Below are 25,250 nucleotides of genomic sequence, written 5' to 3' on the forward strand. Positions count from 1 at the left end.
TTGCTAACCGGGATTTCTTTTAGAGGAGTTCAAAATGTGGCGATGGTTGTACTACCTTGAGAATATACTAAAAAAAAAAAGAAAAAGTATTATACACTTTAAAAATAATTTTAAGGCTGGCCATGGAATCAGAAAAAAAAGAATAATATGTTTTTATTCTTATCCTCTTTCCTTCATTATTTTAACAGTTTTATCAAGATATAATTCACATACCATACAACCATTCATTAAAATACAGGTCACTTTACTATGCACTCTTTAGAAAATAGACCACATCTTATTCAACTTGGCATTCTCAGGACCTAGCACACTATTCAGAAGATAGTAAATGCTCATTCTATGAATTAGGTACCTATACCTCTGAATTTACTGCTACTAATATAGCTATGCCATATTTGGGTTAAATATACTTCCATAGGTTTACTTGGGGGAATCAAGACACTATTTATAAAACCATTTCTATGGGAAGAGATATATTCAAAGCAAAAAATAAAACCTACCAGAAGCCTGCCAACACCTTGCCACTAATAAACAAATAGAGCCCCTGATTTATCTTGCAGGGCACTCACTATCAGTCCTACATCCTAGCCCCCTCCTAGACAAATATCTGTATTCTCTAGAAACATGCAGATGCTTTATAACAAATTTAATGAGTGTTCCAACCTCTAGGTTGTAAACACTATCCCTGGAAGAAGAGCTTTTGAGGAATGAAGAATATTTTCTTCAAGGTAAATCCAGTATTTTTCAGGATAGTTTTCATTTTTATTATGCTTTCAGAGTGTATGAAAAATAAGAGAATGGAGCTTTTAAAAACTACTGTTGAATGAGTCAGTATATACATAAAAAGCCATTTGTTCAAGGATGTAGCCCTCTTTTGTAAGGACTGCAGTTTCGATCTAATCCACAATTAGCCTTTTTTCTATTTTTCTTGCACTGCATTTTAAGCTTCATTTTATTCCACTGCAATTTTTTTCATAAAAGTTGATTTAAAGGAATCTACTAATGTCAAATGCCATTTACCAAGGATAGTGATTTTGAATCAAGATCACTATTCAGGCAATACTACTGATAAACCTCATAATGTGATATTTTCCCTGCTGATCAACCTCATAATGATATATTCCCTACCATTAACATCGATAATTATTGAACCCTTTATTATGCAATTTATGTATTGAATAGTACAAGATCCATGTACTGACTTCACTTGGAATGCTTTCTGTATTTCCAGATGATTAGCTCATTCCTCGATATTGTCACGAAGTGATTCATCGTAATTTTGCCTCTGTTTCAGAGAATTAGTCACTAAAAGTTGTATGGTTACACGTTCAAGGCCAAAGGATGAGATCTAATCACAATTTAATTGCTGATTCCCTACTGGTGGTCAATGTTTGTTTCATTAGGCTATGGTGTTATTAAAATAATTAAAATCCTCTTATGTAATTTTGAAGTACCTTTTAAAAAATATATGCTATATAAATGTCCATGGAGGACATCTGTCTCACTAATAAGTGTACAAAATTCTTACCATTCATAGAGTTTTTATTGTAACCAAACCAGACCACCATTTAAAAAATAAATTGTAATTTCTTTATGTTTCTGCAAGCTTCTTACAGCAGGGGTCATATATTTTATTAATTAATTTACTCACAGTTTACCCATTGTGGAAATGTGATTAATATATACAGATTGATTAAGCAAAAAGTTAAATATCTAGTTTGAAGGTTTCATATGCATAATCAGATATTTTTCACATAATTACTTACCTCTTCTAGTTGGCATGCTTTGATGACACTCCTATATCTATACTCATCATAGGAAACACCAAAGATGATGTTATCTTTAATGGTGCCAGGCATGATCCAGGAAAACTGAGAGCAGAATGAAATTCTTCCACTGTGCTTAATTTTACCCTCTGAAGGCTCCAGTTCTCCCATAATCATCATGAGAAGTGAAGTCTGGAAATAAACCCATTGTTATTACGTTAAATCACTTGATCAAATCACTCTCAGGATGCACGTGCCTCCAACTGTCATCCTAAGCAGAAGTAACTCTTCTAATTTTTAAAGATTCTATATTAATTTATTCAATTCAAAAAAGTTTAAGCACTTCCTGTTCTAGGTATACTGCTATGCACAAAAGATATGAACAGGAATAAAACAAAGAGGAATAAAAGAGACAATTACAATGGAGTGTGATAAATGCTACAATAGAGGCTCACAGAGATGGGGCACCTAATTCAGATTGTTGGGATGGGTTTGGAAGAGGTCAGGGAAAGATTAGTAACAGCTGACATGTATTGACGGCTCATTCATTTTCTCATATGCCTTGTTCAATCTATCTAATGCCGTTGTACCTTTCTTGGAAACATGTTCAGAATCTGAGGGCTTCTTCCACTACTACCTGGATTAAGCTAATATCATCTCTTGCCAGAATAAATACAATAGCCTTCTAACTTACCTCTTTGCTCTGCGCTTGTCTTCCTATAATCTATTCTCAAAGTGGCCCTGTCAAAATGTAAGTCTGATCATGTTACTTTTCTACTGAAAACCCTGGAAAGGTTTCTAATGTCTTCAGAACAAAAGCCTAACTCCTCACAAGGCCCTTTGTAAGTCCCTCAGAGCCTTTTTACAAGGTCCCAAGTAATGGTGTGGCTCCCATTACTTCTCTGACAGCTCTACTCTCCATGGCTCACTGTGCCAACCCCACTGACCTCCTTGCTGTTGTGTGAACTAGACAGACACAGTCCCATTTCACAGGTTTGCTCCACCCCTTACCTGGAAGACTTCCCCAGAGAGCCACATGACCTAATCTCTCACCTCCTTCAATTTTTTGCTCAAATGTTACCTTTCAATGAGGCCTTCTCTATCTCCACTGCTTAAAATCACACCGCTATCACCAATCTTCCTTTCTGTTTTATCTTCATAGCATTTACTATCATATGACATACACACACACACACACACACACATATGTATATCTCCCACTAGAATGTGAGCCTCTTGGGTTGAGGAAGAGGGTATGTTGTGGGTTTTGTTCACTACTATATCCTCAGGGCCTAGAATGGTACCTGGCACAAAGTACCTACTCAATATAATTGCTAAATGATATTGTATTTTACTCAATAATTTAATGATATGATACATTATATTAAATTAGAAGGGCTCAATAACTTTAAACAGTGAATTACTGGTACATAAATATAGAAACCAATGGAAGTGAATTAAAACTACACAAACAAATCCAAATGCATAAAAGAACTAGTGTTTGATAAAGATGTCATCTAAAATCAGTGGAGAAAAACAGACTATTCAGTATATGGTGCTGAACAACTGAACAGCCAACTGGAGGTCAAACAAAAGAACTGTAGCCATATATCACACCATATGCATGAGGAACTCCAAACAGGCCAAAGAATAAGTACAAAAATAAGACCATAAAATACTTGAAGAAAACATTGAAGGATGCCTAAATTTAAAAAAAACAGAAAGAAAAATGGAGTAAGAAAGCCTTTCTATGACTCAAAATCCAGAAGCTATAAAAGATAAATTAAATCACGTTAAAAAAAATCTTGTGCACAGAAAATGAAAGGAAAGAATGTCAAACTGAAGTAAATATTTGCAAGTTATATCACTCAAAGGAATAATTTCCCTCTTAAGTGATCTTAAAATCAAAAGGAAAAACACTAACATCTCATTAGAAAATTGTGCAAAGTATACAGATATTTTACCAAAAATTAAAATAGAAGTGGCCTTTAAACATATGACAAGATACTGTACTTTATTCATAATAAGTGCAAATTGAAAAAAACACTGACATACGACTTCACCCAATGAGACTGGAAATAATTAAAAAATTAGATGCCGTCTGCTGGGGATGCTGTGGGGTAATAAATCTGCAATCTTATATGGACTGTATGGCACGTGAATAAATCGATGCAACCTTCAGGAAGTTTGACAGATATACAAATGCTTTACCATTTCTAGGAAGCTACCTTGCAGAAATACTTGTAGGCGTGCTAAATGGCATATATGCAAGATTAGTCATAGCGTCATTCTTTGTGTTAGTTAAGCACTGGAAATAACCCAAATGTCAATCGATAGGTGACTCATTACATTACAGACCTCTAACCAAACAATAAAATACTATACAGCGATATATATAATATATATACATTCAAAAAATTAACAAGAGTAGCTGCCTGGGTTGGGAGAAATGGTGGAAAGTGGAAAATAAGCAGAGGAGAAACAGAAGTGAGAGGGAAAATTTTCAACTTTTTATACATTTTAATTTTCCAGAATTTTTAATTTTAATAAATAATAATATCACCTAAAATATATTAGGAAGAAAGGAGGGACAAGAGACAGACATCTTTGTGATATCTAGTTCAGTAAATTTTAAAATTCTTATTGTATAGGGAAAAAAATTCCAAAATTCCTTATTTCTACATAAAATTCTTCTATATAAAAATTAAAACTAGAAGTGTTATTTTCATATAGAACAGCTTTATAAATCCCAACAATGGAATGGATCTGATTATATATGGATTACATATCTATATATATAATATATAAATATATATATGTGTAGGCATATATTATATGTGTATATATACATATATATGTATACATATATATGCACACAATATACAGGTTAAATATAGGTTTGTATATATTAAATACAAAGGTTAAATATATATTTAACAATATTTATCTATATAAACTTATATAGATAAATATATAATATTTATCAATATAAACATTTATCAGTATTTTGGTATTTTGAGAGATGTGAAGTTAAATGTAAACATCGTTGAATATAATACATATATAAAATACCAAATATTAATAAAACTTGGCAGACTTTGTATTTTATTTAAAAAGTAAGCAAAAACAGAAGCCAACAGCCATTCCACACATCTGATGCTCAGTTATTAGCAGAGCAAGCTAAGAGTTCCAGAGCAAGGCCAGCCAGGGCAGAAGACAGAGACTATGTGCTGTCAGGGGTTGTCAGCAAGGCCACAGACCTGCTTCAGTTGTGTAGACAAGAGAAGAACTAAAAATCCCCACACCCTGGGGGCGATACCATAAGCCAGCCTTTAGTTGGGGATACCCAGGAGTGTAGACTCTTACACCAGTACTGCTTAATTAAAATAATTCAAGGAAGTTTCATAAATGAAAGATATTGAATGTAGATTAGAACCCCCCCAAAATTCATTTTCCCAAAGACATTCAATTAAATAAATTTATATCAAGCTATTACATGCTAGGTACTATGATAGTCCTTGGAATATAAAAACAAAGAAGACATGATTCCCCTACAGTCTAGACATTAATAACAAGGGAGAGTGATAAAATTAAACCTGACCTTACTGGGTTTTTTTAAGAGACTAGGACGTGTGTTTTATTCAAAAATTAAACAGTCCAATAAAAATTAGGTTTTAAAATCTGTAAACTCTTTGACTCTGCAATCCTAGTCTTAGAAACTGATCATTAGAAAATTATGAAATGCACAAAGATACTGATCAATCGATTTACAAATAATAGAGAATGCCATCACAACATCATTTATACAAAAATAACTTGGCAATAATCTGAATATTCAACAAAAACATGTAATGCTATGCAGCCATTGCGAATGACTGTGTTCTGCAGATAAAGCTTTGTGATGTGTTTGATTTCTATCTGAGTGAAATTGGTTACAATACAGTATTAGAGAATAATCCTATTTTGGTTTTTATAAACACATATATATAGGAAAATGTCTAGAAGAAAAATATTTCAAAATATTTACCCGATTATCCCTAACAGCTGAAATTAGGAATAATGTGCATTTTTTCCCTGATATTTTTTGTTCTATCTGCATTTTCTTGCTTTTCTACAAAGTTTTAACAACAGTATAAACAACTACCATTTATTAAGCATGTATTTTGTTCCAAGTACTGCATCAAGGGCTTTCTATACATTTCCTTATCTAATCCTTATACCTGACCTTATTGTATTTTATATCTCCGGATTTCCAGAGATATAAAATACAACCAAAATCTCAGAGATAGCTACTTGATCCATAATGTCCTTCTGGACACAAGTATACACATATATATGCTTTTATAAAATGCAGATCATAATGTACATATTATTTTATAACCTGTTGTCTTTCTTCACTTAAGAGTATCTTCAGAGTCATTTTTTAACATCCCTTAGCCTGACTGAATAACATGCCATTATATAACTACACCAAAATTTATCTAATCAATCCCCTATTATTAGATATTTAGGGCTTCCCCCAATTTTGGGCTACTGAAACTATGTTGTGATGAATATATAAAATCTCTGCAAACATACTAGGATAAGTCATACAAATCGACAAGTTATTTGGTTATTTTTAAGGCTTTGGATATACAAATTACCAAATTGAGTGGTGCAGGAATTATCTTGAAATGTGAATATTTTCAATTATTCTATCTTATATTTTAGTTAGACCTTTTATCTAATAAGATTATAAAATGCTCCATTCCTATACTATGAAAGGACATCCTCCTAGACTGAGTTGCCAAGTTGTTTCTCAGAGGGGTTTAATTATTCCTAAGGAGTCACTGCCTCCATCTGACTCCATCTTCATGTCTACTTCCCAGAAGATGCAACTGTAACTCCAGCCAGCAATTATCTGCTCATCAGTTCTTAATACAGTTGCCTGAAATTTAATTGCTGGTTAAGTCTTGTAATCTGTAATCCCAAAGCTATTTGTTTACACCTTTAAAGAAGTAATTTTAAACACCTAAACAAAATTAATTTTAAAAGTTCTGTGAAATACTATTACTGTGTGCTCACAAGCAATCATTCTTGTTTAGATCATCTGTGACTTGGTTATTAGCAACTCCTCCTATGGTATCATTTTCTTTTAATAGTGATAATTGCTAGTAATATTATACAAGAAATAGAAGAAAAAAGTAGCACTTGAAGAAGAAACACATTTTTCTAAGAAGAAAATGCACAACTACAGCTACTTTATTGAAAGGCCTGTTTCTCATGTGGGAGAACGTACCTGGAGAGAGAAATAAGCAAACTGTATATCACTAGCACTATGAACACCAAATTCAATGATTAGAAATCTTCTATGGCATTTTGTTTCCCACGTCTCAGACTAAATTCTTCCAAATGTGGTTCTTCCTAAATTAGACATTAATAAATAACTGTCTTTCAGGAGTATTTCTATTTTTATTTACATTTTTATCTTATAGCAGCACTGCTCCTTCCTTCCTCCCTCCCTTCCTCCCTCCTTTCTTCCCTCCCTCCCTTTCTTCCTTCCTTCCTTTTCTTTCATCAAAGCTAAAATTATAATCAAATGGGATGAAGAACCTATTTTTAATAGACTTTCAAAGCAAATACCTATTATCCTTAGTAGCCCATTCCAAAGCCAGGAGGCCCTTTCTTATCCCTGATTTTATTCCTTCATGCCCTTTAAATTTATTTCCTAGATAAAGACAACAAGTGTTTATAATTATCTGAACAATAACTCAGGTCTTTGAAGATCACTATAAAGTCTTCTTCTGACAATAAACTTTGACCCTTTAGCTTTCTAACCTATTAATTTCTGTCAGATGTATCTCCAAATATCCATGGTTTATAATTAGTTGGGGTGGGGGCAGGTGTTGAGGCTGACCAGCACTGAATAAATTAACATTCCTATGTATTGCCTTCAAAAAACTGTCCCAACTCAATAATTTTTCCTCATAATAAATCATAAGCAAGTCCGAGTCCATTCTCCAAAATTCTAATGTCAACAAAATGGGACCTTTTACATGCAGTTACTGAAGTAAAATCTAAGCCATGATTTTCCTGGACCAGCTCTGAGAAAATGTCTGTGCCACAGACTGGTAAAAATGGATGCTTTATTTGTTCAATAAAGTTATTGAATGCTCATCCTGTATGTGCATGATGCTGTGCTGAGCAGTGTCCAAAATATAAAGATATAAAAGAAAAAGTCACTGAAAATAATAGGAAGAAATAAAAGGCTAGAGGATGCTATCAGTGGAATAATTTATATTATAAGGAACACTATATCCAAGTATTCTCCTAATACCAATGTAAGAATTTCTCCAAAACACCTATTACATTACAGACAAACTAGAAAAAGAAAGGAGAAAATCATGTCAAGTTAAGATCTTCATAATGAGGTATAAATGAGACTACCTTGCCTGCTCCAGTAGATCCAGCGACGGCCAACAACTGTCCTCTTTCTATATTGAAACTGATATCTTTCAGGACAGGAGCACCGAGAAGTGAGAAGTTACTGAAGAAGAGGCTGTTATCACCATTGGAAATTTTTCTATTGTTATTATTTTGTTTTGCTTTCTCAAATAATTTCCCAAATCCCTGTAAAAAAACAAACAAATATGTTTTTCAGATATTTTCAATAGCTATTTGCATTATGTATGATTAGTTTGAAAAGCACATGGCACATGACCCATACTTTACAACACACAATTGATAGCACATGATTTCTAGAGCACATAATCCAAAACATCTGAAAATTATAATAATAATTTCAATTTCTCAGATTCTTGCTCACCGCCAAATTTGATTAAAGATATCTATCTACATATATAAAGGTATCTATCTATATATATGTGTGCGTGTGATGTAAATATATACACACACATAAATATATATCCTCTCCTATAGGCTGGGTACATAAACATAATTATTTAATCTTCAGTAGAATAACAATATATGAGGTAGATTTTATAATCCTCTTTCAAAGCTGTAGACTGTGACTCAAAGAAGTTAAGCAACTAAAGTCACGTAAGTAGTAGGCCTGAGTAGAATTACAACCCAGATCTTCTGCTCTATCATGCTGGTAGTACCTTCCTCTGAGAAGCTCAAAGCATTTCTTTAATTAGCTATTATTAAGTGTAAATATGATGATACTGCCATATGATTTGAATGAATTCCATTTTTGTAAGAGTAGCTGGGAGAAAGAATTCTCTTTTGAAAGTGCCCTGCTTCTATACTGCCCCATGGAAAGCTTTAGGGTAGTGGTCTTCAAACCAAAGTAAACAGCACTACAGATTATCAGGAGGAAGGTAGTGCACACAGTTTTAATGGAATGTATTCCCACATCCTCAACATGCAAAAGTACTCCTTCCTAAAGTTAGTCTGCCTGAGAATTTGCCTGCTGTTTGTCATTTCTCTTTCCCACTTCCTGCTCATAATTGTCCTTCCCTCACTTTACACAGAAGAGGCAGCCTTCTCACTAGCCCTAAGTTTAGTTACATTGCATTTTCTGGAGTGTAAAAAGCTCAATAATACAAACAAGGGGACCGTAAGAGAATGATTTTCTCCTGAAAGGTGATCCCATAAAAGCAAAGCCAGAAATACTGAAGGAGGTAACATCTTATTTCACCCAAGTTTCAAACTGATGGCGATCTATGTGTCTTATCATCTCAGAATCAAATTTCAGAAATGAATTGAGAAATAAGATATTTTAATTAACTTATTATTTATTTAATTTTAATGAGTTAATAATTTAATACAAATTATTATCTGTACTTTAAAGTCAAGTCACACTTTCCTGACATAAAGCAAGTCACATTTAGCTGATTGGCTTGACAATGAGACCTGACTTCATAAATTCATTTATTTCCCATGAAATTGCACTGAAACTGCAGCTCCCAAGTTTTGAAAAAAATTATTTAACATATGGAAACAATATACAATAGACAAGAATTACATTCTTTGCCACCACTTAAACCTATGTTGAAAAATTAGTTTTTAAGTTGAAAAGTCAACTTAAAATGTATCAGATATACATAGTTTTTCAGAACTATTTTAGGGCATACATAAGCAATTAAGCTTAAAGACCACTGCTTGAATTCTTATGATATGGATGGCTAACATCCCTTTCAGTTAACAGATAACTAAAAGCAAAGCTTTTAAGAAGTAGGCAATGAAAAGTCTTTAAATGAGACAAAGGCATCTGTTATTCCTTTATTCATTTATTTAACTAATAGACATTTCTTGAGCATCACCTCTGTATTAAAGACCACTTCAGGGACTTCCCTGGTGGTCCAGCAGTTAACACTCCATGCTCCCAATGCAGGGGGCCTGGGTTCGATCCCTGGTCAGGGAATTAGATCCCGCTTGCGGCAACTAAGAGTCCGCATGCTGCAACTAAAGATCCCCGAAGATCCCACGTGCCGCAACTAAGACCCAGCACAACCAAATAAACAAATAAATATTTTTTAAAAAGACCACTTCAAAAATCCCACATAGGAGAATAACATATGGATAGATATTAATACTGCAATGTGTTTAGTGCTACAACTGAAAATTCACACTAAGTCCTATAGGAACGCATTAGAGAAAGCAACTGACTCAGTCTGGAATTTGACCAAGTAAATGACACAGTACTAGGCTATGAAGGATGTAAGTGGTTATTTCACAAGAGCAAGAAATAGTCTAGGTGTTCCAGGAAGAAGGATCTGCATGCACATTTTAGGCTTAAAAGAACAAAATACATCTCAGGAATGGTGAGTGGCTAGGTGAGATGTATATGGTAAGATGACAAAGGGTATCCTTGGTAAGGTGGGCAGTGCAGGCTATTAAGGGGCTCATGTGCCATGCTTAGAAATAGGACTTTTATCCAATAAGCCCTTGGACCAATGGAAGGTTGTTTTTACTAATAACTTTAATTTCTGAGTACAGAAGTAAAACACTTATTTCAGGAAATTTGGTAAACAGAGGAAAGCAGCAAGAAGAAAAAAATAATCACCTGTAATCCTACCACTGAAAAGAAACCATGTTAAACATTTTAATGATACCCCTCCACTCCTTCACGTATATATATATATAAAATCATATATATGATATTTTACAACATTAAGGAAAAATTATACATAAGGTTTGTGACCTGCTTTTTCTGACTTACAATAAATCATAAATATTTTCACATACCATTAAACATTCTTTTAAATATAATTTTAAGTTCCAGGATAGTATCCAAGAGCATGGATAAAGTATAAATAGTTCTCTATTTTTGACATTATATGGTTTTCTTTTTAACTTAATAATTCTGTGATGCATGGACTTTGCTATAAATCTTGGAGCAAATCTCTTTTTTTTTTTATAAGTATAAATTCCCAAACGTGGGATTTCCAGGGCAAAAGGTATAGCAAAAATTCTAAGTCTTTTAAAAAGTAGTTCCAAATTTTCCTCCATTAAGGTATGAGAGTGCTAGATTTGAGGAACCATTATCAACACCGTTGCTTTCTGGTTTGGGATTTATTTTGTTTTGTTTTGTTCTGTTTTTTCTGTTTTATAGGTGAAAATGGAATCTCACTATTGATCTTATTTTTATTTGATACCTAGTAAAGTTGAACATGTTCCATGTTTACAAGTCCCCTGTGGTTGTCAGAGGAAGGATTATGATATCCTTTGTCTTTACTTCAGTCTCTGTCTCATCTTCTCAACTAGCTGGGTAATAAATCATGACATTCTGAATTTCAGTCTCCTGAGTTGTTGAGGGTTTTAAATGAGGTAATGTATATGAAAGTATTTTGTATACAGTAAAGCATTAGTCCATTTCTTTTAATTAGAGGCAGAGAAAACTAGGCTGACCTTTTGGCTCTCTCCTAACCAGTTGTATAACCTTGTTCTAGTTACTTAAAATCCCTAAAGCTCAGTTTCCTAATACATAAATAGAAATTGTACCTATTCAGTTTGTGTGGTGTGAGGGAAGAGTCATATATAACTCATCAGGGACTTGCCTCTTGAATAACTGGGTGAACGGTGACATCATCAAATGGGTGGAGAAGACAATGGAAGGAGCAGATTTACGAAGCTTGGGGAGTGATAAATGTGGGTGCTTGAGGAGCTTGCAGGGAATTTGGAAATAATGTATGAAGTTCAGGAAAGAAACTGGGGCTAAAGATTTGCCTTTGAGAGTCATCAGCACATTGATGTCAGGTGAGCCTGAGTCACCCAGAGAGCATGAAATGCCAGAAGGAAGCCTAGGTGCAGACACAGTGGCCCATCACCATTGAAGAGGCAGGCAGGGAAGACTTAGAAGTCATGGTCGGAATATAAGATGACATGGAAAGAGTGGTTCACTAAAGCTAAGTTAAATAAGTATTTTTAAAAGAAAAGTTTTAATGTATTGGTAAGGGCAGAATCCAGATTGCAGCAGGGAAGAGTCATAAAAGATGACGAAGTAAGAACAGCTTTGATGGCAAAAGGAAGCAGAATGATAAAGCTTGGAGGATGAGGCTGGGCGGGCAAAAGTCAGAGAAGAAATTTTTTTAACTTGAAAATATTTAAATGTGAAAAGGAGTCAGTTGAAAAAAAGATGTTAAAACTTGTAGAGAGAGACTAATTGCTGGCCCCATGTCCTGAGAAGACGAAGCAAGATGATAACAGTTTAGTCAAAGGCAGGAGGAAGCATACATCTTTCACTTAGATAAGAAAGAGAAGAAAAAAATAATCCCAAGGGCAAAGAAAGAAGTTATAAGTATGCATACATGATGCTGCATATCTTATAGCATCTATATATTTTCTCTATATCTTACAGAAGTCAAGGCCATCTGCTGGGGGTGAGCAGAACCTAGGAGAGATTGGGAGTTTCAGGAAAGTGGTAAAAATCTGGAAAAGCTTTTAGAGAAATGGTAAAGAAAATTAACTAAATACAAATGAAAAGATTTCCCAAGAAAGTTTATAGGCCCATTTGAAGTTGAAACAATAACTGTATAAAACTTATAACTGACTAGAGTATATGATTTTCCCAGATAGCACCTCCTTTGTCAAAGATATCAAGTGAATGTTTTGTAGCAAAAGATTCAGTGAAAGGAAAAGGGAATTGAGGGTGCTGCTGGGAGAAGAACTGAAGTGACTGGTGTTGTCATTGGTGAAGGTTAAACCAGGAGTAGTCCAAAAGGGAGAACTAAGGAGCCTGGAAATCTTCATGAAATTGGAAGGCAGTAAAGGTGGGATGAAGAGACTGAGAGAGCTAAGGTTAGGAAATTCTGAACTAAGAAAGAGATTCCAGAGTGTGACATTTCCAAAGTGGAGTAAGTCTAGGTGCTCACCAAGCTCAGCATGTGACCATGAAAGGAAGCTTCTGAACTAACTGTAAAACGTAAGTTCTGAGGACAGTAGTGGAAGGATTTCTCATATGGGTGCTGAAGTTTCAGACATGATGGCAGAGATTTAACAAGCACCACTATCCCGGGTAAATATCATCAAGGGGTATCCAGAATTTGACAGCTGACAGAGTCTGGAGGATGAGGATACAGCCAGATGGAAGGTTCACTGAAGGAGTTGTAGTCTGTGACATTTGGGTCCAAAACCTGACTTCAGCCCTTGCCTGTTCTGTGAGCTGAGCCAGGTTCTGTAACCTTCCTAAGCCTCCATTCCCTTATCAGCAAAATGGAAACATTAAGATTTCATCATAGGAATGTTATGAGAAATAAGACAAAACATATAAAGTGCTTATCTAGTACCTGGCAGATTGTAAGGGCTCAAGCATGCTACCTATTTTATTAGATGAAAGCAGAGTGAAACGGAGATTAGAAAAACAATTGTAAGTACTGTCAAACTTCTTATTTTTCTTCCTGCCTAGAAAGGCATTTGAAATTCCTAAAATCAAAGAAGTAAAATCAACCTGATCCACACACCTCTCCACAATTTTTCTGGGCAGATAAAGAATTATTCTCTTACCTATGTCTAAAAAAATGAAGTATAGTAAAGCCCTTGAGGTCAAGTTACTTACGTAAATAAAACCAATTTAAGATATTGTGAAATATGTAGAAGTGGGACATTGGTTTCATAACTCCTATGTTTACTCAACATAAAAAAATGATGAGGAAAGAGGAACTCAACAGGTATTCTCAATAATCAAATATTACTTCTTTAGAAGCTGAAAAATCATTGATAATATTTTTTCTGACCATGAGAAATATTTACTACAGAATTTTTAGTAGTGAATTAAAATAAGTAAAAATAGTAGAAAACAATACATTGGTCTATTTCTCATACATCTTTATGGTGACTGGTGTATGTAAATTGCATTGGATTGGAACTTGAGATCAGAGAGGGTAGCATTTAGTGAGGAACTATCATGTGCATGGTACTATGCTGAATACTTTCCATAAGTTATCTCAGTCAATCCTCACAACAAACTTGCAAGGTATATATTAATATTCCCATTTTATAGATGAAGAACAGGAGGCTCCACAAAGTTCAATAACTTGGTCTAGATTACACAGATAGTAAACGGCAGAACCAGGATTCAAACCCTGTTCTATCTGGCTCCAAAACCTATAAGCTTTGTATTACTTCCTAATTTGTTATGTGAAGCAAATTACATGACTTAGAGAAAAATAACGAGGCTTGCCTATCGTATTTAATATTCCTGGGCCTCTACCTCTTAATCTATAAAATAAGTTCTATCATCATGCTAACTTTATTGCCCATTCGGATGAAAACCAGAACCACAAACAAGCAAAGCTTAAATATTTAGAACAAACAAAAACAAAAAATATCTGACCTCCTCCCAGAAGGCTGTTACATTCTCCATCACTACTTCTGTAGTTGTTAAGTTATATTCCAGTGTCTTATATTCTTGCTTTTGTAAGAAATCCTGTTTGCAAAAGAGAGCAAAAACGTATTGCAGAACCAGGATACCATTAATACATTATTACATCTATTTTACACTCTAATAGTGATGCATTCTGTACTTGGATTTTATGAATTACATTAGAAATTGTTTCTTAATAAAATAATTTTATAAGTGTTCTAAAGTTAATTTGCCAAGTACTAGAATTAATCATTTTGAAATGTAATATTTTATACAACTGTTTTTATACATTAGATTTTTAACATACCACTGATTCATCCTTGTACTATTACATGTTAACCTTAGTGATGAATTTATAAAGCACACCTGAATTACCCACCAATTGCCTCCACTCAACATTGAGAGAGAGAAAACTATCATCTTCATCTTTATAGCACCCTCCTTATTAGAGGCATCATTAGCATCACTTCTCTGGGTTAAGTAAAGGTGTGAAGATCTGATATAACTGATTTTAGGGCATCAAACCTTGATTCTAAAAGAAGGGCTCTATTAGCGACTCAGAATCACAGTGCTCCTAGAGATGGTGGGAGCACGAGGAAGAATTAGGTTTATGCATCCTGAAGTCTTCTTCATAGGAGGTAGTTTTAAAAGTCTTGTCCTTGCTAACTTTCTCCCTTCTCGCCTCTTCAATTCACTCACTATCTCTATTTCGGTTTCCCTCTTTTTCTCCCAGTTTTGTTTTTAAGATCTGTTTCTCTGTCTGTATTCCTGTTTAGTGAATCTGTTTCCCTGATGCATTCTCTTTGGGTCTCTATGTCTGTTTCTCTCTTCTCTTTCTCTGTCTCCCCACCATGTCTCACATGGCTGTGATGGACTAACAGAAGAAATAAGACTAGTCCAAGAGCTGCCATGGTTCTGAGCTACATTCACCAATTTGTCTAAATGGCAGGTCTCAAACTCACATATTTTCAAGATGATAAAACTAAGGAAGGTGACTAAGTAGAGACTGTGATGAACTGGAGAGGGCAGACCCTCTCTGAGTGGGGAGCTGCCACAGCTTGTGAGGGAAGAGGACCCAGTTTACGGTATACTTCAAATTTTCAAAAGAGGCTGAAGACATGATTTGTTGTATATGTGACAGCACACAATTTTTAAATGCTGCCAACTAATTCAAATGCATTGTTTTAGGTTGTTTTGTTTTGTTTTGTTTTTGAATGTAAAGGTCAAATAAAACAGGTCAAGGGCCAAAATTAAGTCCATGGGCCACCATTTGCAAACTCTGGCCTAGGCTAAATAATGGCAGAACTACCTGAAAGTGGCTCACCCTTCACCCTCATTTTTAACATTTATGTCACAATGATTTAGTTTCTGGGTTAAATATTTAAATGGATATCAAACAAGTATAATAAAACATTTTGAACTGTATATTAATTATAAAAATTAAAACCACACCCAAGGTTATGGTGCTGATTCTGTTAGCTTTGCATTAATTGAGTCTCATTACCTGAGGACTTTAGAACCTCTCTTCAAAATTACCAGCTACATCACCTTGCTGATATTTTAAGGTAATTAATGTGTCACAAAATGCCACTGTCATCCATCATGCAGTCCAGAAAAACACTTGGAAAAGTTTAAGGCGAACATTCCTAGTGTTAGCTGGAAAAACTTATAACTTCCGGATGAATCTGCCACCATCGTTTTGCACATTTGCCAAGTTCATTAGAACTGCTCTACCGATTGGTTACTTGAATAAAAATCTCCAGAATACAGAAACAATAATTTCTTCAATTTCTCTGACTTAAGAGAATTTCACAGGCCTTCATTTTATTTCACTAGGCTTTCATTACAAGGGCTCATTAGAGCACATACAGACTCAAGAGAGGAAATACTGTGCATCAAACTGGCCCAAGGCCAAGAATACCTCTCCAGAGAGTTTGCTCATGAGAAAAGTTCCAAACTGTTCTAAATTCATTGTGTATGATGCCCCATTTTGGTACATTACCTGTATTTTGTTTATTGCTCCAAGAGAATCATACCAAGTTTGTACAGCCCAGGGGAACTGCCGAGTGACTGCCATGCGCAGAACGATGCAGAATGAGATGGTTGTGAATATTTTTCGAAGGCCGATTCCATTAAGCAGTGCATAAGGAAACACAGATAAAAACACTACAAAGAACCCTGAGAAGAAGAAGGCTGAGCTATTGAGGTATCTCACATAGGCTGCCTTCCGGGTCAGTTTCAGTTCTGTTCTATAAAAAAATAAATAAGATTTGGGATGCTTATTTACTTTTCAAATATCAGGCATCTTGGAATTAAAAATCTGAACATAGACTCTCAAATCTTTCTCTCTGTGTTCTGATCCTTGTTCTACCCTGCATGAGCTGTGTGACCTTGTGCAAGTTATATAACCTCTCTGGGCCTCAGTTACCTTATCTGAAAGGGAGATGGATCATAATGAATGTACCAGTGTCTTGCATATACCTATAAATATTATTTTAAAATTACAATAATCTTAATAATTATTACTATAATTATATTATTTTTATATCTTTATTCACTTCTTTATTAATTTTTAAGATTAATGACACTGATAATTTTTTGTTTGTTGGTTGGTTGGTTGGTGTTTTAAGTAATTAAGTGTGGATATGAGAATAATGACTTATAAAGGAAAAAGACAATTCTGGGATTCCCTAATGGATTGTTAACATTTTAGAAGTTCTAGCTTGACTTTGGGGAACCTTGAAAATAACATATAAGCCATAGAGGAGTGGTTCTCAAGCCTTAGCATGAGTAAAAATCACCTGAGAAACCTGTTAAAATGCAGAGTTTCAGGTCCACCACTCAGAGAAACTGACTGAGTCTGCAGTAGGCCTCCAGAATCTGCAAATGGGGCCTCCCTGATGGCGCAGTAGTTAAGAATCCACCTGTCAATGCAGGGGACATGGGTTCAAACCCTGATCTGGGAAGATCCCACATGCCGTGGGGCAACTAAGCCTGTGCACCACAACTACTGAGCCTGCGCTCTAGAGCCCGCAAGCCACAACTACTGAGCCCATGTGCCACAACTACTGAAGCCCATGTGCCTAGAGCCCATGCTCAACAAAAGAAGCCACCGCAATGAGAAGCCTGCGCACTGCAAGAGAGTAGCAGCCCCTGCTCGCCACAACCAGAGAAAAGCCCACACTCAGCAACAAAGGTCCGACACAGCCAAAAGTAAATAAATAAATAAATAAATAAATAAATAATTTTTAAAAAAGAACCCAAGTGATTCTGTTACAGGTAATTTTTGAAAAATTATAAGTGAGTAGATGCTGCATCCTCCCTGTCTCTCTCCTTTCAGTATAATTATTTGCAATCATACTTCTGATCCTTTAGTCTGAACTACAAATGTGAACAATTTTTTTAACACACGCAGAAGAGGTTTAAATGCACCAATAAGCAGAAAACAGGGAGTGCAGAGGCTGGTGAGAAGAGAAGACAATGCTGCCTTCAACCTCCGTCCTACTCTTCCAGGACCATCAAAACTAGAGTCACTTGTGATCCTCCTATTCAGCTCTTGCAAGGGAAAGAGCAAAGATAAAACAGACAAGTAGAGAGTGCTGGTGGGAAGTAGCAATAGCCGCGCCCGGCATTTAGTTCCACATGCTTGTACAACTCAGAAAAGTTCTCATTCTCAAGTTGTAGAATTCAGAGGAAATCTTTTTTTTTTTAAGTCTGAAAAAAATGTAATCCGGAGCCCTCTGATGAAGAAAACGAAGTTCAATGTTCCCAATCTACATTGTGACTCCCAGTCTAATGCGGTCTAGCCTACCTATCTTAATTATTTGGTATTGAAGGCAGATTATGATTTGGGAATCTCACTGGGGTGTGACTCTCAGCTCTCCTGGTTATAGCTGTGCCATCTTAAGCAAGTTTCTCTTTCCTCTGATCCTATAGAATCCACATCTACAGCAGAGAAACATATCTCCCCTGTGGAGTTGCTGCCAAGATAAATGACAGCACAGCACAGGGCCTTGCACTTAGAATCTACATGTGTGTTGCTAATCTACAACAGAAAGAAGAACACTATTGGCTAGGCTTATATGTTTCTAATGCTAGAAAATACTGTTTAAAAAAAAGTTAATAAATTTGTCAAAATTGTTGTGTATTATAAACAGTTGAGGAAAATGAAAGAAGTGGTACTATAAGAATAATGGAATCAGAAACATCTACAAGAGAAGGAGTACTTCCCCAAACTTCTGCTACCAGTGTCCTTGTCCTCACGGTGAGACACAGCCACCCCCCACCTCTTCAGGAGACCCGACAACACTAGCAGAAACTGAAACTCAGCAAGCAATCTGCTGCTGACAATCAAATCAATTTTGTGATATTTAAAACTTTTACTGAGAGGGCAGACAGCAGAAGCAAGAAGAACTACAATCCTGCAGCCTGTGGAACAAAAACTACATTCATAGAAAGATACAAAACATGAATAGGCAGAGGGCTATGTACCAGATGAAGAAACAAGGTAAAACTGCAGAAAAAAAACTAAATGAAGTGGAGACAGGCAACCTTCCAGAAAAAGAATTCAGAATAATGATAGTAAAGATGATCCAGGGCCTCGAAAAAAGAATGGAGGCAAAGATCGAGAAGATGCAAGAAATGTTTCACAAGGACCTAGAAGAATTAAAGAACAAACAAACAGAGATGAACAATACAATAACTGAAATGAAAACTACACTAGAAGGAATCAATAGCAGAATAACTGAGGCAGAAGAACGGATAAGTGACCTGGAAGACAGAATGGTGGAATTCACTGCTGCGGAACAGAATAAAGAAAAAAGAATGAAAAGAAATGAAGACAGCCTAAGAGACCTCTGGGACAACATTAAACACAACACATTCGCATTATAGGGGTCCGAGAAGGAGACGAGAGAGAGAAAGGACCAGAGAAAATATTTGAAGAGATTATAGTCGAAAAATTCCCTAACATGGGAAAGGAAATAGCCACCCAAGTCCAGAAAGCACAGAGAGTCCCATACAGTATAAACCCAAAGAGAAACATGCTGAGACACATAGTAATCAAACTGGCAAAAATTAAAGACAAAGAAAAATTATTGAAAGCAGCAAGGGAAAAATGACAAATAACATAGAAGGGAACTCCCATAAGGTTAACAGCTGATTTCTCAGCAGAAACTCTACAAGCCAGAAGGGACTGGCATGATATACTTTAAGTGACGAAAGGGAAGAACCTACAGCGAAGATTACTCTACCCAGCAAGGATCTCATTCAGATTCAATGGAGACATCAAAAGCTTTACAGACAAGCAAAATCTAAGAAAATTCAGCACAACCAAACCAGCTCTACAACAAATGCTAAAGGACTTCTCTAAGTGGGAAACACAGGAGAAGAAAAGGACCTACGAAAAAAAAAATCAAAACAATTAAGAAAATGGTCATAGGAACATACATATCGATAACTACCTTAAACGTGAATGGATTAAATGCTCCAACCAAAAGACACAGGCTCACTGAATGGATACAAAAACAAGACCCATATATATGCTGTCTACAAGAGACCCACTTCAGACCTAGGGACACATACAGACTGAAAGTGAGGGGATGGAAAAAGATATACCATGCAAATGGAAATCAAAAGAAAGCTGCAGTAGCAATCCTCATATCAGATAACATAGACTTTAAAATAAAGAATGTTACAAGAGACAAGGAAGGACACTACATAATGATCAAGGGATCACGCCAAGAAGAAGATATAACAATTGTAAATATTTATGCACCCAACATAGGAGCAACTCAATACATAACGCAACTACTAACAGCTATAAAAGAGGAAGTCAACATAACACAATAATAATGGGGGACTTTAATACCTCACTTACACCAATGGACAGATCATCCAAAATGAAAATAAATAAGGAAACAGAAGCTTTAAATGACACAATAGACCAGATAGATGTAATTGATATTTATAGGACATTCCATCCAAAAACAGCAGATTACACTTTCTTCTCAGGTGCACATGGAACATTCTCCAGGATAGATCACATCCTGGGTCACAAATCAAGCCTCAGTAAATTTAAGAAAATTGAAATCATATCAAGCATCTTTTCTGACCAGAACACTATGAGATTAGAAACGAATGACAGGGAATAAAAATGAAAAAAACATAAACACATGGAGGCTAAACAACACATTACTAAATAAGCAAGAGATGACTGAAGAAATCAAAGAGGAAATCAGAAAATACCTAGAGACAAAGGACAATGAAAACACAACCATCCAAAACCTATGGGATGCAGCAAAAGCAGTTCTAAGAGGGAAGTTTATAGCTATACAAGCCTACCTCAAGAAACAAGAAAAATCTCAAATAAACAATCTAACCTTACACCTAAAGGAACTAGAGAAAGAAGAACAAACAAAACCCAAGATTAGCAGAAGGAAGGAAATCATAAAAATCAGAGCAGAAATAAATGAAATAGAAACAAAGAAAACAATAGCAAAGATCAGTAAAACTAAAAGCTGGTTCTTTGAGAAGATAAACAAAATTGATCAACCATTAGCCAGACTCATCAAGAAAAAGAGGGAGAGGACTCAAATCAAAAAAATTAGAAATGAAAAGGAGAAGTTACAACAGACACCACAGATATACAAAGCATCCTAAGAGACTACTACAAGCAACTCTATGCCAATAAAATGGACAACCTGGAAAAATGGACAAATTCTTAGAAAGGTATAACTTTCCAAGACTGAACCAGAAAGAAATAGAAAATATGAACAGACCAATCACAACTAATGAAATTGAAACTGTGACTAAAAATCTTCCAACAAAAGTCCAGGACCGGATGCCTTCACAGGTGAATTGTATCAAACATTTAGAAAAGAGCTAACACCTATCCTTCTGAAACCCTTCCAAAAAATTATGGAGGAAGGAACACTCCCAAACTCATTCTCTGAGGCCACCATCACCCTGATTCCAAAACCAGACAAAGATACTACAAGAAAAGAAAATTACAGACCAATATCACTGATGAATATAGATGGAAAAATCCTCAACAAAGTACTAGCAAACAGAATCCAACAACACATTAAAAGGATCATACACCATGATCAAGCGGGATTTTTCCCAGGGATGCAAGGATTCTTCAATATACGCAAATCAATCAATGTGGTACACCATATTAACAAATTGAAGAATAAAAACCATATGATCATCTCAATAGATGCAGAAAAAGCTTTTGACAAAATTCAACACCCATTTATGATAATTCTCCAGGAAATGGGCATAGACGGAAACTACCTCATCATAATAAGGCCATATATGACAAACCCACAGCAAATATCATTCTCAATGGTGAAAAACTGAAAGCATTTCCTCTAAGATCAGGAAGAAGACAAGGTTGTCCACTCTCACCACTATTATTCAACATAGTTTTGGAAGTCCTAGCCACAGCAATCAGAGAAGAAAAGGAAATAAAAGGAATCCAAATTGGAAAAGAAGAAGTAAAACTGTCACTCTTTGCAGATGACATGATATTATACATAGAGAATCCTAAAGATGCCACCAGAAAACTACTAGAGCTAAACAATGAATTTGGTAAAGATGCAGGATACAAAATTAATGCACAGAAACCTCTTGCATTCCTATACATTAATGATGAAAAACCTGAAAGAGAAATTAAGAAAACAATCCCACTTACCATTGCAACAAAAAGAATAAAATACCTAGGAATAAAGCTACCTAGGGAGACAAAAGACCTGTATGCAGAAAACTATAAGACACTGCTGAAAGAAATTAAAGGTGATACCAACAGATGGGGAGATATACCATGTTATTGGGTTGGAAGAATCAACATTGTGAAAATGACTATACTATCCAAAGCAATCTACAGATTAAATGCAATCCCTATCAAATTACCAACGGCACTTTTTACAGAACTAGAACAAAAACTCTTAAAATTTGTATGGAGACACAAAAGACCCCGAATAGCCAAAGCAGTCTTGAGGGAAAAAAAAGGAGCTGGAGGAATCAGACTCCCTGACTTCAGACTATACTATAAAGCTACAGTAATCAAGACAATATGGTACTGGCACAAAAACAGAAACATAGATCAATGGAACAGGATAGAAAGCCCAGAGATAAACCCACACACGTATGGTCAACTAATATATGACAAAGGAGGCAAGGATATATAATGGAGAAAAGACAGTCTCTTCAATAAGTAGTGCTGGGAAATTGGACAGCTACATGTAAAGGAATGAAATTAGAACACTCTCTAACACCATACACAAAAATAAACTCAAAATGGAATTGAGACCTAAATGTAAGACGGAACACTATCAAACTCTTAGAGGAAAACATAGGAAGAACACTCTTTGGCATAAATCACAGCAAGATCTTTTTTGATCCACCTCCTAGGGTAATGGAAATAAAAACAAAAATAAATAAATGGGACCTAATGAAACTTAGATGCTTTTGCACAGCAAAGGAAACCATAAACAAGACGAAAAGACAACCCTCAGAATGGGAGAATATATTTGCAAACAAATCAACGGACAAAGGATTAATCTCCAAAATATATAAACAGCTCATGCAGCTCAATATTAACAAACAACCCAATCCAGAAATGGGCAGAAGACCTAGATAGACATTTCTCCAAAGAAGACATACAGATGACCAAGAAGCACATGAAAAACTGCTCACCATCACTAATCATTAGAGAAATGCAAATCAAAACCACAATGAGGTATCACCTCACACCAGTAAGAATGGGCATCATCAGAATATCTACAAACAACAAATGCTGGAGAGGGTGTGGAGAAAAGGGAACCCTCTTGCTCTGTTGGTGGGAATGTAAATTGATACAGCCACTATGGAGAACAGTATGCCAGTTCCTTAAAAATCTAAAAACAGAATTACCATATGATCCAGCTATCCCACTACTGGGCATATACTCAGAGAAAGCCATCATTCAAAAAGACACATGCACCCCAATATTCATTGCAGCACTATTTACAATAGCCAGGTCATGGAAGCAACCTAAATGCCCATCGACACACGAATGGATAAAGAAGAAGTGGTACATATATACAATGGAATATTACTCAGCAATAAAAAGGAACGAAATTGGGTCATTTGTTGAGACGTGGATGGATCTAGATATTGTCATACAGGGTGAAGTAAGTCAGAAAGAGAAAAACAAATATCGTATATGAACGCATATATGTGGAATGTAGAAAAATGGTACAGATGAACCGGTTTGCAGGGCAAAAGTTGAGGCACAGATGTAGAAAACAAACGTACGGACATCAAGGGGGAAGCCATGGGGGTGGAGGTGGGTGTGGGAGTGTGATTAATTGGGAGATTTGGATTGACATGTATACACTGATGTGTATAAAATGGATGACTAATAACAACCTGCTGTATAAAAAAATAAATAAAATAAAATTTAAAAATTAAAAAAAAAGGGAATGAGAGCATGTCCTTCTACTCTGCCATCTTGAGTCAATCTCCCTATGACTTTAGTCTTGTTAATTAGAATACATCATTAGAATGCTTAATTGTATACCCTGATATGGACATTTACAAATAAAAATAAATAATTGCTCCTGAGTGAAATAAAAGACTTGGAGTTTCTTAAAAAAAAAAAAAAAGAACATATATAAGAATCACCTAGAAAGCAGTACTCACCATAATAAAATCACTAACACTATATGAGTCATAAAAATATTTTATCTTATTAAAAAAAATTGAAAGTGACTTTATTACCAGAGAGCAATAAAGAAGTAGATTTTCAGGGAGTGTTACACAGCCTTTTGCCCAGTGCAGCAGTGGCCCAGGCTGAGGTCAACCCTTTGCAGCGCATCCTGCCAATCTCTTCCAGAACATTCTATTTGCTCTTTTGAGTAGAAGCAATTCTTGCTTTCCCATATTTACGTCAGCACTTTGCAGCCTTTTCAGGTAACAATTTCATGCCAGATTAAGGAACCGGATTATACAAGTTAAAACCAAACATTTGCTATTAGAATTGGTTAAACAAAAATACAGAATAGGAAGGATGGATTTCATCTTTTGAGGAAGAGGGGAAAAGAAACCCAAAGTCAAGAAAAGTCAGCACCTAGAATGATCTGACCAGGAGTTTACCCTGAAGCTTGAGAAAACCAAATTCTCTGATAATCTCCTCATCATTCTGGTTATGCCTGTGCCTATAGGCATTTAAGAGTGACCCAGGGGCAAGTGTGATGGAAAACTCACTTGTTAATGAGAAAAACTTTCAACCAACTAAACAAGATCTTTAAGGATGTTTCTGGAAAGAAAATATAATTTCTTTCCTGGATTTGTCTTGAAAGGCATAATAAAAACAGGTGACCAATTATGTTTGGGCAATAAATATGCTTTTACTCTTTCTATTTACACCGCAAAGGACTTAACATTTCAGCATTTCTTTTGTTGTTCCAATCACACACCTGCAGCTCAGTTACCACTGTCTACTGGAATCAGCAGCCTGATATCCTGAATAACCCATATTCACAGCATCCAAAATGCGACTCTTCCCTTTAGTACCTTTTTTCCCCAAGAAATTCTCATGAGCTAATTCATCTTGAAATTATTTGCCCTTTAACAGAAGATCTATGCCCACTGAATCTCAGAGAGCCTTTTTTTTGGATTGCAATTTGTAGAAC

General features: G+C 35.4%; 1 protein-coding gene across 9 annotated transcripts in view; it reads right to left on the bottom strand.

Moving 5' to 3' along the window:
- The window catches only part of CFTR (CF transmembrane conductance regulator), a 196,442-nt gene that overhangs the window by 115,139 nt on the left and 56,053 nt on the right, over positions 1–25,250 (bottom strand). For all 9 annotated transcript variants that reach the window (XR_004483338.2, XM_033428228.2, XM_049715192.1 and 6 more), the window contains 4 exons: positions 16,574–16,820; positions 14,542–14,634; positions 8,193–8,375; positions 1,767–1,958 (listed from right to left, as the gene is read on the bottom strand). Coding sequence is in view for 8 of the 9 variants with exons in the window: in XM_033428228.2 (XP_033284119.1) it covers positions 1,767–1,958; positions 8,193–8,375; positions 14,542–14,634; positions 16,574–16,820 (715 nt within the window). In the remaining variant the exon portion in view is untranslated. The remainder of the gene's footprint in view (positions 1–1,766; positions 1,959–8,192; positions 8,376–14,541; positions 14,635–16,573; positions 16,821–25,250) is intronic.

This window comes from Orcinus orca, chromosome 9, assembly GCF_937001465.1.
Source record: "Orcinus orca chromosome 9, mOrcOrc1.1, whole genome shotgun sequence".
Lineage (NCBI taxonomy): Eukaryota > Metazoa > Chordata > Mammalia > Artiodactyla > Delphinidae > Orcinus > Orcinus orca.